Genomic DNA, 18,893 nt, shown 5'->3' with positions numbered 1-18,893 from the left:
CCCCGAAGCAGCTAGTTTTTAAATTCATTCTGATAAATGGCCAGTGCCCCAAGCATCTTTACCCTTTACAATCATCAAGGGAGCAGCAGTAAATTTTCAGTATTTTATTTCTAATATCCAGCCGTTTTATCTTTCATCTTCAAATAACTTGCGTGGGTACAGCTGTGTAATCATTTGATGGCGCACGGAAGATTTTTGGTTTAATCAACAGCAGATCCAAGGCTGAAAGTTAACAAGGTCAAATCTTTCAGCACTGTAAATGTCGGTGATTTTTTTCTTAATTTTTGGGATATGTGACAGTGGTCTGACCCTTTCTCTCACCACTCTTGAAAATAACAGGCAAATGACCTTTAAAAGGCACTATTTAAGAGAGAGTTAGATAGAGCTCTAGAGGCTAGTGGAGTCAAGGGCTGTGGGGAGAAGGCAGGCACGGGTTATTGATAGGGGACGATCAGCCATGATCACAATGAATGGCAGTGCTGGCTCGAAGGGCAGAGTGGCCTCCTCCTGCACCTAGTTTCTATGTTTCTATGGACAGGTACATGGAGCTTTGAGAGGGTGCACAGGAGTTTTACCAGAATGCTGCCTGAAGTCGAGGGTTTCAGCTACAAGGTTGGATAGACTTGGATTGTTTTATCTGGAACGTCAGAGTTTAAGGGGACTTTTAGGGAGTAACTAGACCAAGTGGGACCAGTTGGGCCCCATCCCCCAACGCTGGGGGGTGGGGGGTGCGGCGGCGACGTTCACCCCAGGGTACCCCCCCTCCCCGATCGGCCTCCCCACTCCCTGCCTTGTGGCCAATCACCAGGATCGTGGGGCAGCAACCTCATTACCGTTGGCAACGTCCCATTGGGATGTCATTGTGGCAGTCGGCAGCTTGAGAGCCCACTGTGATTGATGCAGTGTGAATGGCATTGTGACATCATCACTGGAAGCTCCTGGAAAAAGGGCCGTCTGTGAGAAAGGCGGTTGTGGCTACTTTAAAACTTTAATCATGAATAACTTTTGAAATATAGCATGAAATCTGAAGTGAACCTGATTACGACGTGGTGGGGAATTAGAAGTTGAGGAGCAGCAACCGCGTTACCATTGGCAACATCCCATTGTGATGTCATTTGTAAATGAGATCCATTGTGGTTGAACGTCTGTGAGATCACCACTGGAAGGTGCTGCAAAAGTCTGCCACTGGAAAGCAGATAATTTTTTTCAAATTTGGCTTTTTTTTAAACTTTATTCATGAATAACTTTTGAAATATAGCATGAAATCTTAAGTGAAGCTGAGTACAGTGCGGGACCAAAATGCAACCAGAACTTGAGGAGCAGCCCCTTCAGATATTGGTAGAGGGGCAGCAACCTCGTTACCGTTGGCAACGTCCCATTGTGATGTCATTTTGGCAGTAGGCAGCCAGCTTGAGAGCCCATTGTGATTGGTGCACTGTGTGAGGCATTGTGACATCATCACTTTGAGAAGGCTGGAAGCTGTCTGTGAGAAGGCGGTTTTGAAAATTTTAACGATGAATAACTTCGGAAATATAGGTGGGAAGATGTTTATCGCCACCACGGGAAAAAACGTGAGTAGGATGTGTGAAAATATGAAGGCTGTGGCCTAGCGTTTGGAAGAAGGTAGGAATTAACCATTGACAAAGAGACACATCGTGGGCACAAACCGAAGACTTTTAGTTATATAGAGATAATAGGTAGACAATCAGAACCTTTTTCCCCAGGGTGGAAATGTCCAACTGTACAAGGCATAGCTACTGTGTAAGTTGAGGGGGAAAATATAATTGGAGATGTGCAAGGTAAATCTTTTTACACAGAAGGTGGTGAGGGCCTAGAACGCATTGCCAGGAGTGGTAGTGGAGGCAGATACGATAGCGGCGTTTAGAAGATTTTAGATAAGACACATGGATTTGCAGGGAATGGAGGGGTATGTGCAAGCAGATGAGATCAGTTCAGCTGGGTATTATGTTCGACACATTGTGGGCCGATTGGCCTATTCCTGTGCTATACTGTTCTATATCCTATGAAAAGTGTAGAGGGATACGAACGAAATGAAGGCAAATGAAATCTTAGATGGGGCATCTTAGTCGGTATGGATGAGTTGGGCCGAAGGGCCTGTATCCGTGCTGTATGACTCCATGACCTGCAAGAGAAACTGAGGCACCTGTTTTGTTGCTTCTCTTAACAATTGCCCAACATAAAGAGCCAGTTAGCAAAATGATCAGTTTGGATTTTGGGGCTTAGAAATGATTACTGCTATGAAATAAAAATTTACAGAAAAAAATAAAAGTAATCAAGCTACAGTACTTGTCACGGTTTATTAAAATACTTCAAATCATTGTTGAACAAAACTGCTGTGATTTATTATTTCCACTGAATAAAACATCGCTAAATCTAGGTAACAACTCCTTCTGGAAACCACTCAGGCATTCATTTACAAACTAATTAGAAATTGTTCGGCTCATGTATACAGGTTGCTTTGGATTTTGTTTGCATCAACTAGCTGTTGTAATATTTCCGCACTTTGTATAGTCACCTGCAAAGAAACAAAGAAACTATTCAAAAATATTTCTAAGTGTCAATGGTTTCTAACCTCTAAGGATTCATGGGCTGGAAATTGTAGTGTAGAGTTGGGAAGGAGGGGGAACAGAGAGGGTGAAGGGAAGAGGAAATAGTCATCATTCCACACTGCTGTTCATTTAGCCTGGCTGTAAAATTACGGCTGTGTTATATCCCATAGGTTCCAATTTGCCAACATTCCTGGCCTCGCATTAAAACTGTAGATCAAACAGCATCCATAGCGAGAAGAAACAGAATTAATATTTCAGGTTGAAAACCGTTCAAGAACAGGAATGTGATAAAAAAAAGGTTAAGAGTGGCATATGTTTCAATTGGATTTAAGAGAGAGTTAGATAGAGCTCTAGGGCCTGGTGGAATCAAGGGATATGGGGAGGGGGCAGGCACGGGTTATTGATTGGAGACGATCAGCCATGATCACAATGAATAGTGGTGCTGGCTCGAATGGCCTCCTCCTGCACCTATTTTCTATGATTCTAGTTGGCATTCCCGGGAAGGTTAATTCCTGGGATGGCGGGACTGACATATGCTGAGAGAATGGAACAGCTGGGCATGTACACTCTCGAGTTTAGAAGGATGAGAGGATATCTCATTGAAACATATAAGATTGTTAAGGGCTTGGACACGCTAGAGGCAGGAAACATGTTCCCGATGTTGGGGGAGTCCAGAACCAGGGGCCATTTAAGAATAAGGAGTAAGCCATTTAGAACGGAGACGAGGAAACACTTTTTCTCAGAGAGTGGTGAGTCTGTAGAATTATCTGCCTCAGTGGTGGTGGCAGGTTCTCTGGATGCTTTCGAGAGCTAGATAGGGCTCTTAAAAATAGTGGAGTCAGGGAATATGGGGAGAAGGCAAGAACGGGGTATTGATTGTGGATGATCAGCCATGATCACATTGAATTGCAGTGCTAGCTCGAAGGGCCAAATGGCCTACTCCTGTGTCTATTGTCCATTGACATTCGGCATGCTTGCCTTCATCAGTCGGGGCATTGAATATAATTAGGACGTCATGTTGCAGCTTTATAAAACTATGTTTCTATGTTTACAGAAAGGATGTGGAGTCTTCGGAGAGGGTGCAGAAGAGGTTTACCAGATGTTGTGTAGATTAGAGGGTATTAGTCATGAGTAGGGGTTGAACAAACTTGAATTGTTTTCTCGGGAGCATCGGAGGCTGAGGGGAGACTTGATAGATGTTTATAAAATCATGGGGTACATAGACAAGGTAAACAGTCGGAATCTTTTTCCAAGGATGGAAGGACCAAAGACAAGAGGGCACAGCATTAAGGTCAGAGGGGGAAAGTTTAAAGGAGATGTGCGGGGCAGGTTTTTTGTTTTATACAGAGAATGGTGGGTGGTGAAAGCAAAAACGATAGTGGCGTTTAAGTGCCATGGATATGCAGCGAATGGAAAGATAATGATCACGTGCAGACAGAGGAGATTAGTTTAACGGCATCATGTTCAGCACAGACACTGTCAGCTGAAAGGCCTTTTGCTGTTATCTTCTATGTTACTTTATCAAGTAGTTCACTGCTTTAAATCTAATGCCAAGGTAGTTGGTTTTCAATTCATGTACAACTTGCAAACAAATGTTACCTTTCCTGACTCTTGCCTTTAATGTATACTTCAACAGCATAAAATATTGCAACCATATGTCCAGATACGATAGTGGCATTTATAAGACCTTTGGATAGGCACATGGATATCCAGGGATGGAGGGATATGGGTAATGTGCAGGTGGACGTGATGGTCTTGGCATCATGATCGGCATAGACATTGTGGGCCGAAGGGCCTGTTCCTGTACTGTTCTATGTTCTATAACTATGAAGGGTGAATTGTCCTTACCTTTACAAAAGATTTCAAGCTCCTACTTGCAAGCACTGGCTTGAAGGCTTCCACTGTCAAAGTGTCCAGTGCTGCAACGTCACTGTAGCAGTGGTAGAGCACGGCGGGTATCTGTTGAATCTGACAGTGGGTCAGGACTGGGAACAAAGAAGAAGAAAACACAACTTTCAGTTCTTGATCTTCCCCACACACCAACCCTCCAGAAACCTCAAAAAGCAACTGCGTGCGTCCGAATGGCAAACGAGCCATGTATAACAATTATACTCAGGTCTGAATTATTCTGGTTGATCCCTTTTAGTTAGTTAGTTTAGTTTAGTTAGTTTATTGTCATGTGTACCGAGGTACAGTAAAAAGCTTTTCTTGCGTGCTAACCAGTCAGTGGAAAGACAATACATGATTACAATCGAGCCATCCAGTGTACAGATCATAATTAAAGTAAGAAATGTTGCCATAGGACAAGGGTTCCTAACCTAGGGTAAATTTAGCCCCAAGGAGTATATTTCACCTACCCAGGGGGTAGATTTGTTGATTCAGGATTTGTATTTTTTTTTCCTCATTGACTGACTGTGTTCGGTTCTGATATACCGGTAGCTGTTCATCATTAGTCGTTCATAAATAAGTGAAATAACATTGTTACGTGCTATTAAAGTTGCCAGGGGTAAACGGGACGAAAAAGGTTGGGAACCCCTGCTGTAGGTGAAGAGATTTTAAAAGTGTGGAGCAATTGTAATGTGTGATGACAGATCAGCTTCTGTGACTAGCACACAAAGAGCCCCCTGGGTTCGGCAGTATGTTGGATTTAGGACGGCAGCAAGGATCTCATTATGGGCCTCAGTGCCATTCACGGCTGGGAACATCCATAAGAAATGGCCACTTGGCTGTGGGAATGAGAACTGCTCATGAGTCCAAATCCCACCAGTTACTGTGTAGGAAGGGGATGCAGATGCCGGTTTACACCGAAGATAGACGCAAAATGCCGTAGGGACTCAGCGGGTCAGGCAGCCTCTCTGAACATTCAGAGTCTGATGAAGGGTTTTGACCCGAAACGTCACCTGTTATTTTTCTCCAGAGATGCTGCACTGAGTTACTCCAGCATTTTGTTTATCATGAGTTACTGCTCTTCGTGTGAGAAGGCATGGGAAGGACAACACCAAAGCCAGGCCAAGGCATTGAACGCCGCCAGGACAATAAACCTTCATGACCAGGTCAAAATCCTTGCACTTACAACAATGGGACTTGAAAGTGGCACCAAACTGGGGACTCTGTATACTGTCTCAGCGCACTACTGATACACACTCGTACTGTTTCTGAGATGCTTATCTAATCTAAGTGTATATGCATAGTGTAGGAAGGAGCTACAAATGCAGGTTCAAACTGAAGATAGACACAAAATGCTGGTATAACTCAGCGGGTCAAGCACATCTCTGGAGGGAAGGAATGGAAACATTTCGGATCAAGACCCTTCTTCAGAGGGTCTGACGAAGGGTCTCGAACCGAAACGTCACCCGTTCCTTCTCTCCAGAGATGCTGCCTGTCCCGCTGAGTTACTCCAGTATTTTGTGTCTATCTTCTGCTTACTTGCACTGACCTCGGTACATGTGACAGATAAAGTACCATAGCACTTAAGGAAAGGTAACTTTGAGGGTATGAGACGTGAATTGGCCAAGATTGACTGGCAATTAATTCTAAAAGGGTTGACGGTGGATATGCAATGGAAGACATTTAAAGACTGCATGGATGAACTACAAAAATTGTTCATCCCAGTTTGGCAAAAGAATAAATCAGGGAAGGTAGTGCATCCGTGGATAACAAGGGAAATCAGGGATAGTATCAAAGCGAAGGATGATGCGTACAAATTAGCCAGAAAAGGCAGCATACCGGAGGACTGGGAGAAATTCAGAGACCAGCAGAGGAGGACAAAGGGCTTAATTAGGAAAGGAAAAATAGATTATGAAAGAAAACTGGCAGGGAACATAAAAACTGACTGCAAAAGTTTTTATAGATATGTGAAAAGAAAGAGATTAGTTCAAACAAATGTAGGTCCCTTGCAGTCAGAAACAGGTGAGTTGATCATGGGGAACAAGGATATGGCGGACCAATTGAATAACTACTTTGGTTCCGTCTTCACTAAGGAAGACATAAATAATCTGCCGGAAATAGCAGGGGACTGCGGGTCAAAGGAGTTGGAGGAATTGAGTGAAATCCAGGTTAGCCGGGAAGTGGTGTTGGGTAAATTAAATGGATTAAAGGCCGATAAATCCCCAGGGCCAGATAGGCTGCATCCCAGAGTACTTAAGGAAGTAGCTCCAGAAATAGTGGATGCATTAGTAATAATCTTTCAAAACTCTTTAGATTCTGGAGTAGTTCCTGAGGATTGGCGGGTAGCAAACGTAACCCCACTTTTTAAGAAGGGAGGGAGAGAGAAAACGGGGAATTACAGACCAGTTAGTCTAACATCGGTAGTGGGGAAACTGCTAGAGTCAGTTATTAAAGATGAGATAGCAGCACATTTGGAAAGTGGTGAAATCATTGGACAAAGTCAGCATGGATTTACAAAAGGTAAATCATGTCTGACGAATCTTATAGAATTTTTCGAGGATGTAACTAGTAGCGTGGATAGGGGAGAACCAGTGGATGTGGTGTATCTGGACTTCCAGAAGGCTTTCGACAAGGTCCCACATAAGAGATTAGTTTACAAACTTAAAGCACACGGCATTGGGGGTTCAGTATTGATGTGGATAGAGAACTGGCTGGCAAACAGGAAGCAAAGAGTAGGAGTAAACGGGTCCTTTTCACAATGGCAGGCAGTGACTAGTGGGGTACCGCAAGGCTCAGTGCTGGGACCCCAGCTATTTACAATATATATTAATGATCTGGATGAGGGAATTGAAGGCAATATCTCCAAGTTTGCGGATGACACTAAGCTGGGGGGCAGTGTTAGCTGTGAGGAGGATGCTAGGAGACTGCAAGGTGACTTGGATAGGCTGGGTGAGTGGGCAAATGTTTGGCAGATGCAGTATAATGTGGATAAATGTGAGGTTCTCCATTTTGGTGGCAAAAACAGGAAAGCAGACTATTATCTAAATGGTGGCCGACTAGGAAAAGGGGAGATGCAGCGAGACCTGGGTGTCATGGTACACCAGTCATTGAAAGTGGGCATGCAGGTGCAGCAGGCAGTGAAGAAAGCGAATGGTATGTTAGCTTTCATAGCAAAAGGATTTGAGTATAGGAGCAGGGAGGTTCTACTGCAGTTGTACAGGGTCTTGGTGAGACCACACCTGGAGTATTGCGTACAGTTTTGGTCTCCAAATCTGAGGAAGGACATTATTGCCATAGAGGGAGTGCAGAGAAGGTTCACCAGACTGATTCCTGGGATGTCAGGACTGTCTTATGAAGAAAGACTGGATAGACTTGGTTTATACTCTCTAGAATTTAGGAGATTGAGAGGGGATCTTATAGAAACTTACAAAATTCTTAAGGGGTTGGACAGGCTAGATGCAGGAAGATTGCTCCCGATGTTGGGGAAGTCCAGGACAAGGGGTCACAGCTTAAGGATAAGGGGGAAATCCTTTAAAACCGAGATGAGAAGAACTTTTTTCACACAGAGAGTGGTGAATCTCTGGAACTCCCTGCCACAGAGGGTAGTCGAGGCCAGTTCATTGGCTATATTTAAGAGGGAGTTAGATGTGGCCCTTGTGGCTAAGGGGATCAGAGGGTATGGAGAGAAGGCAGGTACGGGATACTGAGTTGGATGATCAGCCATGATCATATTGAATGGCCGAATGGCCTACTCTTGCACCTAATTTCTATGTTTCTATGTTTCTATGTTTCTATACCAGACTATAAAGTACCACACCATACCACCAAAATAGCAAGTTTAACTTACTACAAAAAAACCCAACCGCCTATATTTCACAGGGTCATATCCAATACCTGCATTTCACTTCAAAGTAGTTTGTCTGGTAAGCTTTTGAAGCACAACTTTCAGTATATTTTAACGCAAATTATTAGGCATGCTTACAGAAGTAATTGTCCAATTGAGTAAGATTATCATTATGCATGAGAATGCAGGTGTACTGTTTGAGAATCATTCTGAGAATGCAGAATTGTAGGATTTAGTCCACAATAGGAATGGTTGGGCCGACATGGACTTTATTGTTTGGAGCTCAGGAGACTGAGGTATGGTCTTCTATAAAATTATGAGGGGTGAATGTACACACAGTGTTTTTACTAGGATTTGGGAAATCCAGAAATAGAGGCAGAAGTTTTAAAGTGAGAGGTGAATGATTTACTGGGAACCTGAGGGACAACTTTTTCACACAGTATGGGTGTTCTAAATGAAACGAGTTGCCAGAGGAAGTGGTTGTAGCAAGTACAATAACATTAAAAATATACCTGGAAAGGTATATGGATAGGAAAGGTTTAGAGGGATATGAGTCAAGCATGGGAAAATGGGACTAGTGTATATGGGCATCTTAGTCTTTATGGGCAAGTTAAGCCAAAGTGCCTTTCTCTGTGCTGTATGACTCTGACCATGAGAAACTTCTTTAGCAAGAGGATGGTGATTTTGTGGAATTCATTGCCATGTCAATGGGAATTTTTAAAGCAGAAATCGATAGTCTTAATCAGTAAGGACGTCAAAGGTTATGGGGAGAAGGCAGGAAAATGGGGTTGAGAGGGAGAAATATGTGGAGTAGACTCGATGGGCTGAACGGCTTAATTCTGCTCCGATGTCTTATGGAGTATTTGGTTATTTATATAAACATCATGTCAAGAGAAGGAAAAGTAAAAGAAAATTAAAAAACGGGAAAATCTCTACTGGTTCAATGCAAGGAATACCAGTTTGCAAACTGGAAATTCAAACTTGCAAAGTGGGGGCAGCGGTAGAGTTGCTGCCTTACAGCGCCGGAGACCCAGGATCGATCCTGTCTACGGGTGCTTGTTTTGTACGGAGTTTGCACGTTCTCCCGTGGGTTTTCTCCGAGATCTTCGGTTTCCTCCCAAACTCCAAAGACGTGCAGGTTTACAGGTTGATTGACTTGGTATAAATGTAAATTGTCCCGTGTGTGTGTAGGATCGTGTTAGTGTGCGGAGATTGCTGGTTGGCACGCACTCAGCAGGCCGAAGGGCCCGTTTCTGCGCTGTATCTCTAAACTAAACTTAGTCCCTGCAGTCTCGCATGCCGCGATGGCATGATAAAGGGTTTCGTTATCACTGGAGCGATGAACCACCCTGACACAAAAATAGAAAGAAATCCTGTCAATAGTTCGGTCCTCTGCCCTGTACTACAGAACCCATACCTGCTGCAGGTAGTCCTGAGATGACGTTGGGCTGCTCCAGTAACTGGCATTGGGGAAGCTCCTGCAGTGTATTTGTCTTCAGTGCTCGAAGGAAAGGGACAGGGATGCTGGGAATAGACCGGGATGATTTATATTCAGTAACAGAAGAACTCGACAGGACTATGACACCTAGGTTCCTTTTCTGGATATTTTCAAAAACCTGCAACGCAAAGAAAAGTCATTAATATTGTCAAATGTGTCTTCCCCTTGGTTGCAGAATACAAGTGCATCCTCAGACACCAGTCGCTCACACTTGGTCCACTTTATTGTTGACTGGACCTGACAGGGAAGCAAGAGGTTGAAAAGCTGCACAGCCTGGACACTATTCCCACAATCTAGCGCTGGAGAGGCTCCGGTTTACAAGAATGATCCCAGGAATGATTGGGTTAGCGTATGATGAGTGTTTGAAGGCACTGGGCCTGTACTCGCTGGATCTTAGAAGGATGAGGGGGCACCTAATTTAAACTTACCGAATAGTGAAAAGACAGGATAGAATGAATGTGGAGAGGACGTTTCCACTCGTGGGAGTCTAGGACCAGTGGCCATTATCTCAGAATAAAATGATGTACCTTTAGAATGGAGATGAGGAGGAATTTTTTTAGTCCGAGGGTGGTGAATCTGTGGAATTCATTGCCACAGACGGCTGTGGAGTACAGGTCAATCGATATTTATATGGCGGAGATTGACAGATTCTTGATTAGTAAAGGTGTCAGAGGTTATGAAGAGAAGGCAGGAGAATGGGGTTGAGAGGGAAAGATAGATCAGCCATGATTGAATGGCGGAGTAGACTTGATGGGGCGAATGGCCTATTTCTGCTCCTGTCGCATATGAACTAAAAGTACGCACTTTCCTGCCTTTGTGTAATGAACCACAATCCTCATTATAGAGGTGTGGCAGTATTATGCTGTTAGTTTATGGTTGTGGGTATCCAGGAAATGCTGGTTTTTACTACCATCTGAATGCCTGGAGGATAGGAAAGTCTGACAACTGGGTGGAAGATACTGGGCATCGACAAGTACACAGAGGCTGAAAGCCAGGGAAGTGGCAGGGTTCCTCTCCCACCTACATCAGTGAAGACCAGTTGGGTTCGCAAAGCAATCCATTGTCTGTGTGATCATTCTACTAACATCATCTTTCTTTCTTTCTTTCAGATTCCTTTCAAGTGGTGCTCAAGTCCTCAGCTGCTCACAGCTGGATCTGAACACACCTTCTCCGGGTCTAAGATGGCGAATCCAGTATAGTAATCGCTGAAAGTCAACATCTTTACATCCATATGGACAGCACAGCTGGTAGAGCTGCTGCCTCACAGTGCCACAGACCCGGCTTTGAACCTGACCTCGGCTGCTGTCTGTGTGGAGTTTATACGTTCTCCCTGTGACCGGATAGGTATCCTCCGGGTACTATGGTTTCCTCCCGCATCCCAAAGACGTGAAGGTGTGTGGGTCAATTGGCCCTCTGTAAAATTGCCTCTGGTGGGTAGGGAGTGGATGGGAATAGACAATAGACACAGGAGTAGGCCATTTGGCCCTTCGAGCCAGCACCGCCATTCAATGTGATCATGGCTGATCATCCACAATCAGTACTCCGTTCCTGTCTTCTCCCCATATCCCGACTCCGCTATTTTTAAGAGCCCTATCTAGCTCTCTCTTGAAAGCATCCGGAGAACCTGCCTCCACCGCCCTCTGAGGCAGAGAATTCCACAGACTCACCACTCTCTGGGAGAAAAAGTGTTTACACGTCTCCGTTCTAAATGGCTTACTCCTTATTCTTAAACTGTGGCCCCTGGTTCTGGACTCGCCCAACATCGGGAACATGTTTCCTGCCTCTAGTGTGTCCAAGCCCTTAACAATTTTATATGTTTCAATGAGATCCCCTCTGATCCTTCTAAACTCCAGAGTGTACTCACCTCTCATCCTTCTAAACTCCAGAGTGTACAAGCCCAGCTGCTCCATTCTCTCAGCATATGACAGTCCCGCCATCCCGGGAATTAACCTTGTAAACCATGCTGTATCTCTAAACAAAACTAAATCTGGGCAAAGAGAATATTTTTTACATGAAATGATAACCACTGGCCCTTAGCCCACTAACGGCACTCAAGAGCTTCAAGGCAACACAGACTGAAGAGACTGATGGAAGACCACCTACCTTCTCAGCCCAGTGGAAGAGCTGATCCTCAGCTACGTGACAAGTGCAGTGGCAGCTCAGAATCTGCGGGCACACAAAGAGAGTGGATGAAGGCAAACCCAGCACATGTGGGGAAACAACGTCCATCAATACAGAGCATTTAACACATCAGAGGGTCCTGCACCAATTTGCTACTCATGAAGTATCTTTCATGGCATATTATTGCTGTAACTGTGTGAAAATCTACAACATGACCACAACACAGTGGCGCAGCTGGTAAAGCTGCTGCCTCACAACGCCAGAGATCTGGGTTCGATCCCGACTATGGGTGCTGTCTGTACGGAGTTTGTACGTTCTCCTTGTGACCCCTTGGGGTTTCTCCAGGTGCTCCAGCTTCCTCCCACACTCCAAAAACGTACGGGTTTGTAGGTTGATTGGCTTCTGAAAATTGTAAATCGTCTCAGTGTGTAGGATAGTGCGAGTGTACGGGGTGATTGCTGATCGGTGCGGACTCGGTGGGCCGAAGGGCCTGTTTCCACGTTGTATCCCTAAAGTCTAAAGCCTGGCAATGAAGAGATTCCAATGATCTACTCCTCACCCTGGTCCCTGTACTCAATCATAAAGCAACTCACAGTTGGGTCGGATGTCAGTCGGTAGAGAAGGCACGATGAATCTGCAGGAAACTGCTTCTCCGAGGTATGTTGTCTCTGGACTCGTTCATTGCCCAGTGTAACAGCTCCAACAACTTCCCAACTCCCACAGCATTGTACAAAGGATTTTAGAAACCCTGTTAAACAAACACAAAGGCTACACGATCAACAATGTCATTAATCCAGCAGGCTCAGATCAGAGATGGGGAAAAACTTCTTCACTCAGAGAGTTGTGAATCTGTGGAATTCTCTGCCTCAGAAGGCAGTGAAGTCTGATTCTCTGGATGCTTTCAAAGAGTTAGATAGAGCTCATAAAGATAGCGGAGACAAGGGATATGGGGAGAAGGCAGGAATGGGGCGCTGATTGTGGTTGGTCAGCCACGATTACATTCAATGGCGGTGCTGGCTCGAAGGGCCGAATGGCCTATTCCTGCACCTATTGTATATTGTCCTGGCTGAGGAGGTTTACGAGATCGATCCCAGGAACGATTGGGTTAACATATTAGGAGTATTGAGCAGTGTTGGGCCCCATATCTGAGGAAAGATCTTCTGGCCTTTGGAGAGGGTCCAGAGGAGGTTTATGAGAATAAGGAGTGTTTGACGGCACTGGGCCTTTAATCACTGGAGTTTAGAAAACTACCAAATAATGAAAGGCCTAGATAGAGTGGATGTGGAGAGGATGTTTCCAGTCATGGGAGAGTCTAGGACCAGAGAACACAGCCTCAGAATAAAAGATGTATCTACAAAAGGAGATAAGGAGCATCCATATCCCCCCAAACCTGTCCTATCCATGTCTAACCTCTTCTTAAATGTTGGGATAGTCCTGCCTCAACTACCTCCAAGCCTACTCAACCTCTGCCTATAGCTCAGAACCTCTAGTCCTGGCAACATCCTTGTAAGTCTTCTCCATACCCTTTATAGCTTGACAGCATCTTTCCTAGAAACATAGAAACATTGAAAATAGGTGCAGGAGTAGGCCATTCGGCCCTTCGAGCCTGCACCGCCATTCAATATGATCATGGCTGATCATCCTACTCAGTATCCTGTACCTGCCTTCTCCCCATACCCCCTGATCCCTTTAGCCACAAGGGCCACATCTAACTCCCTCTTAAATATAGCCAATGAACTGGCCTCCATTACCTTCTGTGGCAGAGAGTTCCAGAGATTCACCACTCTCTGTGTGAAAAATATTTTTCTCATCTCGGTCCTAAAGGATTTCCCCTTTATCCTTAAACTGTGACCCCTTGTCTTGGACTTCCCCAACATCGGGAACAATCTTCCTGCATCTAGCCTGTCCAACCCACTAAGAATTGTGTAAGTTTTGTAAGTTTCTATAAGTCCTTTGACACTATGCCCAGAACTGAACACAATACTCTAAAATGTGGCCTCGCTAACGTCTTATACAACTGTAACGTGACCTCCCAACTTCTATACTCAATACTCTGGCCGATGAGGGCCAATGTGCCAAACCCTTTCAAGAGAGAGCTAGATAGGGCTCTTAAAAATAGCAGAGTCAGGGGATATGGGGAGAAGGCAGGAATGGGGTACTGATTGGGGATGATCAGCCATGATCACATTGAATGGCGGTGCTGGCTCGAAGGGCCGAATGGTCTACTCCTGCACCTGCTGTCTATTGTCTATTGACCACCCGATCCACCTTCGAGGAACTATGCACCTGCACTCCTAGATCTACAACACTACCCAGAGCCCTACAATTCACTGTGTAGTTCCTGTCCATGTTGGACTTCCCAAAATACAACACCTCACATTTTTCTGCCACTTTTCACTGGGTCCCTGTGAGTTGAGAGTGAGCTGAGGGCCCTGCGAGTTGTATGGGAGTGTGGCAAACATTATTAGGTCTGCCAGGGTCAGGTAATGGTCCATCCACATGGTCAAATCGTGGATTATTGTTACTGTGATTATTTTACTGTGATTCCACAATTGCCTGGCATCAAATTATTGGTACACAACAGCCAAAGTTAATCAGGAGATGGAAATCACTAACTCCGTGTCTGGGTTTCAATCAGCCACAGTGTGTTCCTGACCTCCAATCTACCTCATTGGAGACCTTTGAACTATCTTGAATTGGACTTTACCAGACATCAATGTTATCTCATGCACTGAACGTTAGTTTTAGTTCCGTTTTAGAGATACAGCGAGGAAACAGGCCCTTCGGCCCACCGGGTCCATGCCGACCGGTGATACTAGTTCTATCCTACACAGTGTGATCCTCAGCTTTTTAGCGACCAAACTTCAACTCATCTTTAATTCTTCAAGTGACATCCCTTCACTGTTGGGGATGATCAGCCCCAAACCATCAATTTGCTTATTTTGACCCATCTTCAGCAGCCGAGGTATTAAGGGCGTCCACCTGCAATATTAACTCCGTTCCTCTCTTCGCAGATGCTGCCTGACCCGTTGGATATTTCCAACATGTTATCTGATGTTTAATCATGTTTGGCATTGGGAAGAATGAGTATTGAAGGCGTAGCGAGAGTGGTGAGGAGCGCGGAGATCAAACGGACAGCAACACGGTGGGCAGCGCTGTGAGGGTGGCACGGTGGCGCAGCGGTAGAGTTGCTGCCTTGCAGCGCCAGAGACCCGGGTTCGATCCTGTCCACAGGTGCTGTCTGTACGGAGTTTGTACGTTCTCCCCGTGACCTGCCTGGGTTTCCTCCGAGATCTTCGGTTTCCTCCCACACTCCAAAGACGTACAGGTTTGTAGATTAATTGGCTTGGTATAAATGTTATAAATTGCCCCCAATGCGTTGGGATCACTGGTCGGTGCGGATTCGATGGGCCGAAGGGCCTGTTTCCGCGCTGTATCTCTAAACTAAACTAAATACTATAACACCTCCTTTACTCACCTGCAGCATTCTCTCCGACGGCGATGAGAAATGTGGAGCAGGGGAGCAGGCTGGCCGAGTGGTCCGTCGATGATCTACTCTCTGAGCTCCACTGGAAAGTAACATCTCTGATGGGAAAGACATGAGATTCAACTAAAGAAATTCTTCACCCGAGCGCAAAGTGGAAAAACAACCGTGGCACGCTGCGTCTATCAGTTCCAATGAACTTCAAGAATATAAACAGAAACTGCTAGGTTGCTCAAGTCTGCTCCACCATTTAGTAAGATCACTACTGGTCTTGGTCAAATTCCTAGAAAACTTGATTCGTCTCTGACCAAAGATGTGGCTACCTTAGCTTAGTTTAGATACAGCGTGGAAGCAGGCCCTTCGGCCCACCGGGTCCGTGCCAACCAACAATCACCCGATACACTAGCACTATCCTACACACCAGGGACAATTTATAATTCTTACCGAAGCCAATTAGCCTTCAAACCTGTACGTCTTTGGAATGTGGGAGGAAACCGGAGCACCCGGAGAAAACCCACGTGATCATACAAGAGAACATACAAACTCCGTACAGACAGATCGAGCCCAGGTCTCTCACACGATCGATCTCTGCAGACTATTTAATCCCAGCAGACCTGGAAATAATCCTACTGGACACATCTCAATCCATGTGGACCAGGAGTTAATCCCAGCAGTAAAATGTAGACACAAGTCACTGTCGATGAAGGATCCTGACCCAAATCATCACCCATTTGTGTTCTCCGCAGTTGCTGCCTGATCCACTAGGTTTACAGCACGTTGTTAATCTCAGCAGCAGGCAGGGTCCATCCTAACAAACCTGGAGTTAATTCCCACAGGCCTGGTCCATCAGGCCACCAGCATAATCAAGGGCAAGTCTCACCCCAGTCACTCCCAAAGATCAGAGAAGGCAGTATCTTTGGTCACTCCCTCTTCTCCCCTCTCCCATCAGGCAAGAGGTACAGAAGTGTGAAAACGCACACCTCCAGATTCAGGGACAGTTTCTTCCCAGCTGTTATCAGGCAACTGAACCATCCCATCACCAACTAGAGAGCAGTCCTGAACTACTGTAATCTACCTCATCGGAGACCCTTGGACTATCGTGAATCAGACTTTGCTGGACTTTATCTTGCATTAACTGTAATTCTCTTTATCATGTGTCTGTACACTGTGGACGGCTCAATTGTAATCATGTGTTGTCTTTCCGCTGACTGGTTAGCATGCAACAAAAAAGCTTTTCACCTTAATACACATGACAATAAACAACACTAAACTTAGACCAGTTACTCTCAGCAGAGCCAAATCAATCTTTGCAGCCTACATGATCCTAGCAGTTCTGAGTCTAATGTGTAGGAAGGAACTGCAGGTGCTGGTTAATTCCAAAGATAGACACAAAGTGCCGGAGTAACTCAGCTGTTCTGGCCGCATCTCTGGAGAAAAAGGATAGGTAACATTTTGGGTAGACATTCTAGTCTGAAGAAGGGTTTCCGCCTCGAAACGTTGCCTATTTCCTTCACTCCATATATGCTGCATCCACTGAGTTTCTCCAGCATTTTTGTGTACATTCTAATCTGAGGGACCTGTTAATCCCAGCAGGGCAGGGCAGGGATATTCCCAGTAGATCAGTAGTCAAACCCAGTTGGTGTGGGTCAATCGCTACAGACCATGAATTAACTCCAGCAGCCCTGCATCTACCTCAATAGACATGGGGAAAATAAACCATCAAACCAGTGAATGCCAACAGCTTCAGGCCGATCCCAGGGTCTCGACCCGAAACATCACCCATTCCTTCTTTCCAGAGATGCTGCCTGTCCCACTGAGTTACTCCTGCAATTTGTGTCTATCTTCAATTTAAACCAGCATCTGCAGTTCTTTCCTACACAGGAGTCAAACCTAGTTGGTAAACAGACCACGAGTAAACAACCCCTGCAACCCTGCATCTACCTCAATAGACCATGGGGAAACCATCAAATCAATGAATCCCAACAGCTACAGGCTGATCCCAGCCAGGCAAGGAAATTTCCAGTAGATCAGGTGATAAACCCAGTATACCAACAGACCATGAGTTAAGCCCAGCAGCCCTGCATCTACCTAAATAGACCACTAAAAAAACCTTCAAACCAAGCAATCCCAACAGACCAGGCAATCCCAGCAGCTTCAGGCCGATCCCAGCAAACCAGGGTCAATACCAGCAGATCAGTCAACCCAAGCGTATCAGGGTCAATACCAACAGACCAGGGGCAACCCCAGCAGGGCAGGTTCAAGACCAGCAGACCAGAGTTAATACCAGCAGGGCAGGGTCCACCACAGCAGACCAGGGTTAATCCCACCAGACCAGGGTCCACCCCAGCAGACCAGGGTTAATACCAGCAGACCAGGGTCAACCCCAGCAGGGCAGGGTCAAGACCAGCAGACCAGAGTTAATACCAGCAGGGCAGGGTCCACCAAAGCAGACCAGGGTTAATCCCACCAGACCAGGGTCAACTCCAGCAGACCAGGGTCAATCCCAACAGGGCAGGGTCAATACCAGCAGACCAGGGTCAACTCCAGCAGACCAGGGTCAATCCCAACAGACCAGCAATCCTGGCAGAGTCAACGCCAATGGGCCGCTGGTCCCAGCAGCTGCTGGTCAGACCCCATCCCAGCCCAGCAGCGGCCCGGCCTCGGCCAACAGTCTCACCTGCGCCCCGCCAACTCCCTTCTGATCTCCTCATCCTCCTCGTCCTCTTCCTCCTCGTCCACCGCCCGGGAGAAAGCAGAGACGACCTCCCCGAAAAACGTGGCCATTTGCCGGCTTGGTTTCGCCTCTGCCTCACAGGCAGCAAAACTCCCGGCCGGGAGAGGGCGCGTCTGAGGCGGCCCGGGGAACGTCGGTCACCACGGCCGCCGCCGCCAGAGGGCGGGCTCCCCCACCCCATACACTCTAATCAGTGGTTCGCCGCCAGAGGGCGGGCTCCCTCATACCAGACACTGTAAGAAGGGTTTCGGCCCGAAACGTCGCCTATTTCCTCCGCTCCATAGATGCTGCTGCACCCGCTGAGTTCCTCCAGCAATTTTGTGTACCTTCGATATTCCAGCATCTGCAGTTCCCTTTTGAACACTGTAATTACAGCGATCCGCCGCCAGAGGGCGGGCTCCCCCACCCCCACACACTCTAATCACAGTGGTTCGCCACCAGAGGGCGGGCTCCATCATCCCAGACACTGTATTTACAGCGATCCGCCGCCAGAGGGCGGGCTCCATCATCCCAGACACTGTATTTACAGCGATCCGCCGCCAGAGGGCGGGCTCTCCCGCGCCAGACAGCATAATTACAGCAATCCGCCGCCAGAGGGCGGACCCCCCATCCCAGACACTGTATTTACAGCGATCCGCCGCCAGAGGGCGGGCTCCTTCATCCCAGACACTGTATTTACAGCGATCCGCCGCCAGAGGGCGGGCTCTCCCGCGCCAGACAGCATAATTACAGCAATCCGCCGCCAGAGGGCGGAC

The 18,893-nt window shown here is 46.4% G+C and overlaps 1 protein-coding gene across 1 annotated transcript; it reads right to left on the bottom strand.

Annotated features, from left to right (window-relative positions):
• Nucleotides 1-2,284: 2,284 nt before the first annotated feature.
• psmg1 (proteasome assembly chaperone 1) lies at nt 2,285-18,256 on the bottom strand. Its single transcript, XM_033032470.1, has 7 exons — nt 18,082-18,256; nt 15,399-15,505; nt 12,514-12,668; nt 11,903-11,965; nt 9,719-9,917; nt 4,419-4,555; nt 2,285-2,536 (listed from the first exon to the last, which is right to left on the bottom strand). Exons 1-7 carry the CDS (start codon nt 18,186-18,188, stop codon nt 2,462-2,464), a joined length of 843 nt encoding a protein of 280 aa, XP_032888361.1. The 5' UTR covers nt 18,189-18,256; the 3' UTR covers nt 2,285-2,461.
• Between the last annotated feature and the right edge of the window lie 637 nt (nt 18,257-18,893).

Source organism: Amblyraja radiata, chromosome 14, assembly GCF_010909765.2.
Source record: "Amblyraja radiata isolate CabotCenter1 chromosome 14, sAmbRad1.1.pri, whole genome shotgun sequence".
Taxonomy (NCBI): Eukaryota; Metazoa; Chordata; class Chondrichthyes; order Rajiformes; family Rajidae; genus Amblyraja; species Amblyraja radiata.
The sequence above is the reverse complement of the archived record's forward strand: the minus strand, read 5'-3'. Positions and strand labels throughout refer to the sequence as shown.

Excerpts from the sequence above, each read along its gene's own strand:
- psmg1 (XM_033032470.1), bottom strand. The coding sequence starts at position 18,188 with ATGGCCACGTTTTTCGGGGAGGTCGTCTCTGCTTTCTCCCGGGCGGTG. Across the intron at positions 15,506-18,081 it reads AGGGAGTTGGCGGGGCGCAG|AGATGTTACTTTCCAGTGGA; the intron begins GTGAGACTGTTG and ends CTTTCCCATCAG. Across the intron at positions 9,918-11,902 it reads TCTTCCACTGGGCTGAGAAG|GTTTTTGAAAATATCCAGAA; the intron begins GTAGGTGGTCTT and ends TTTGCGTTGCAG.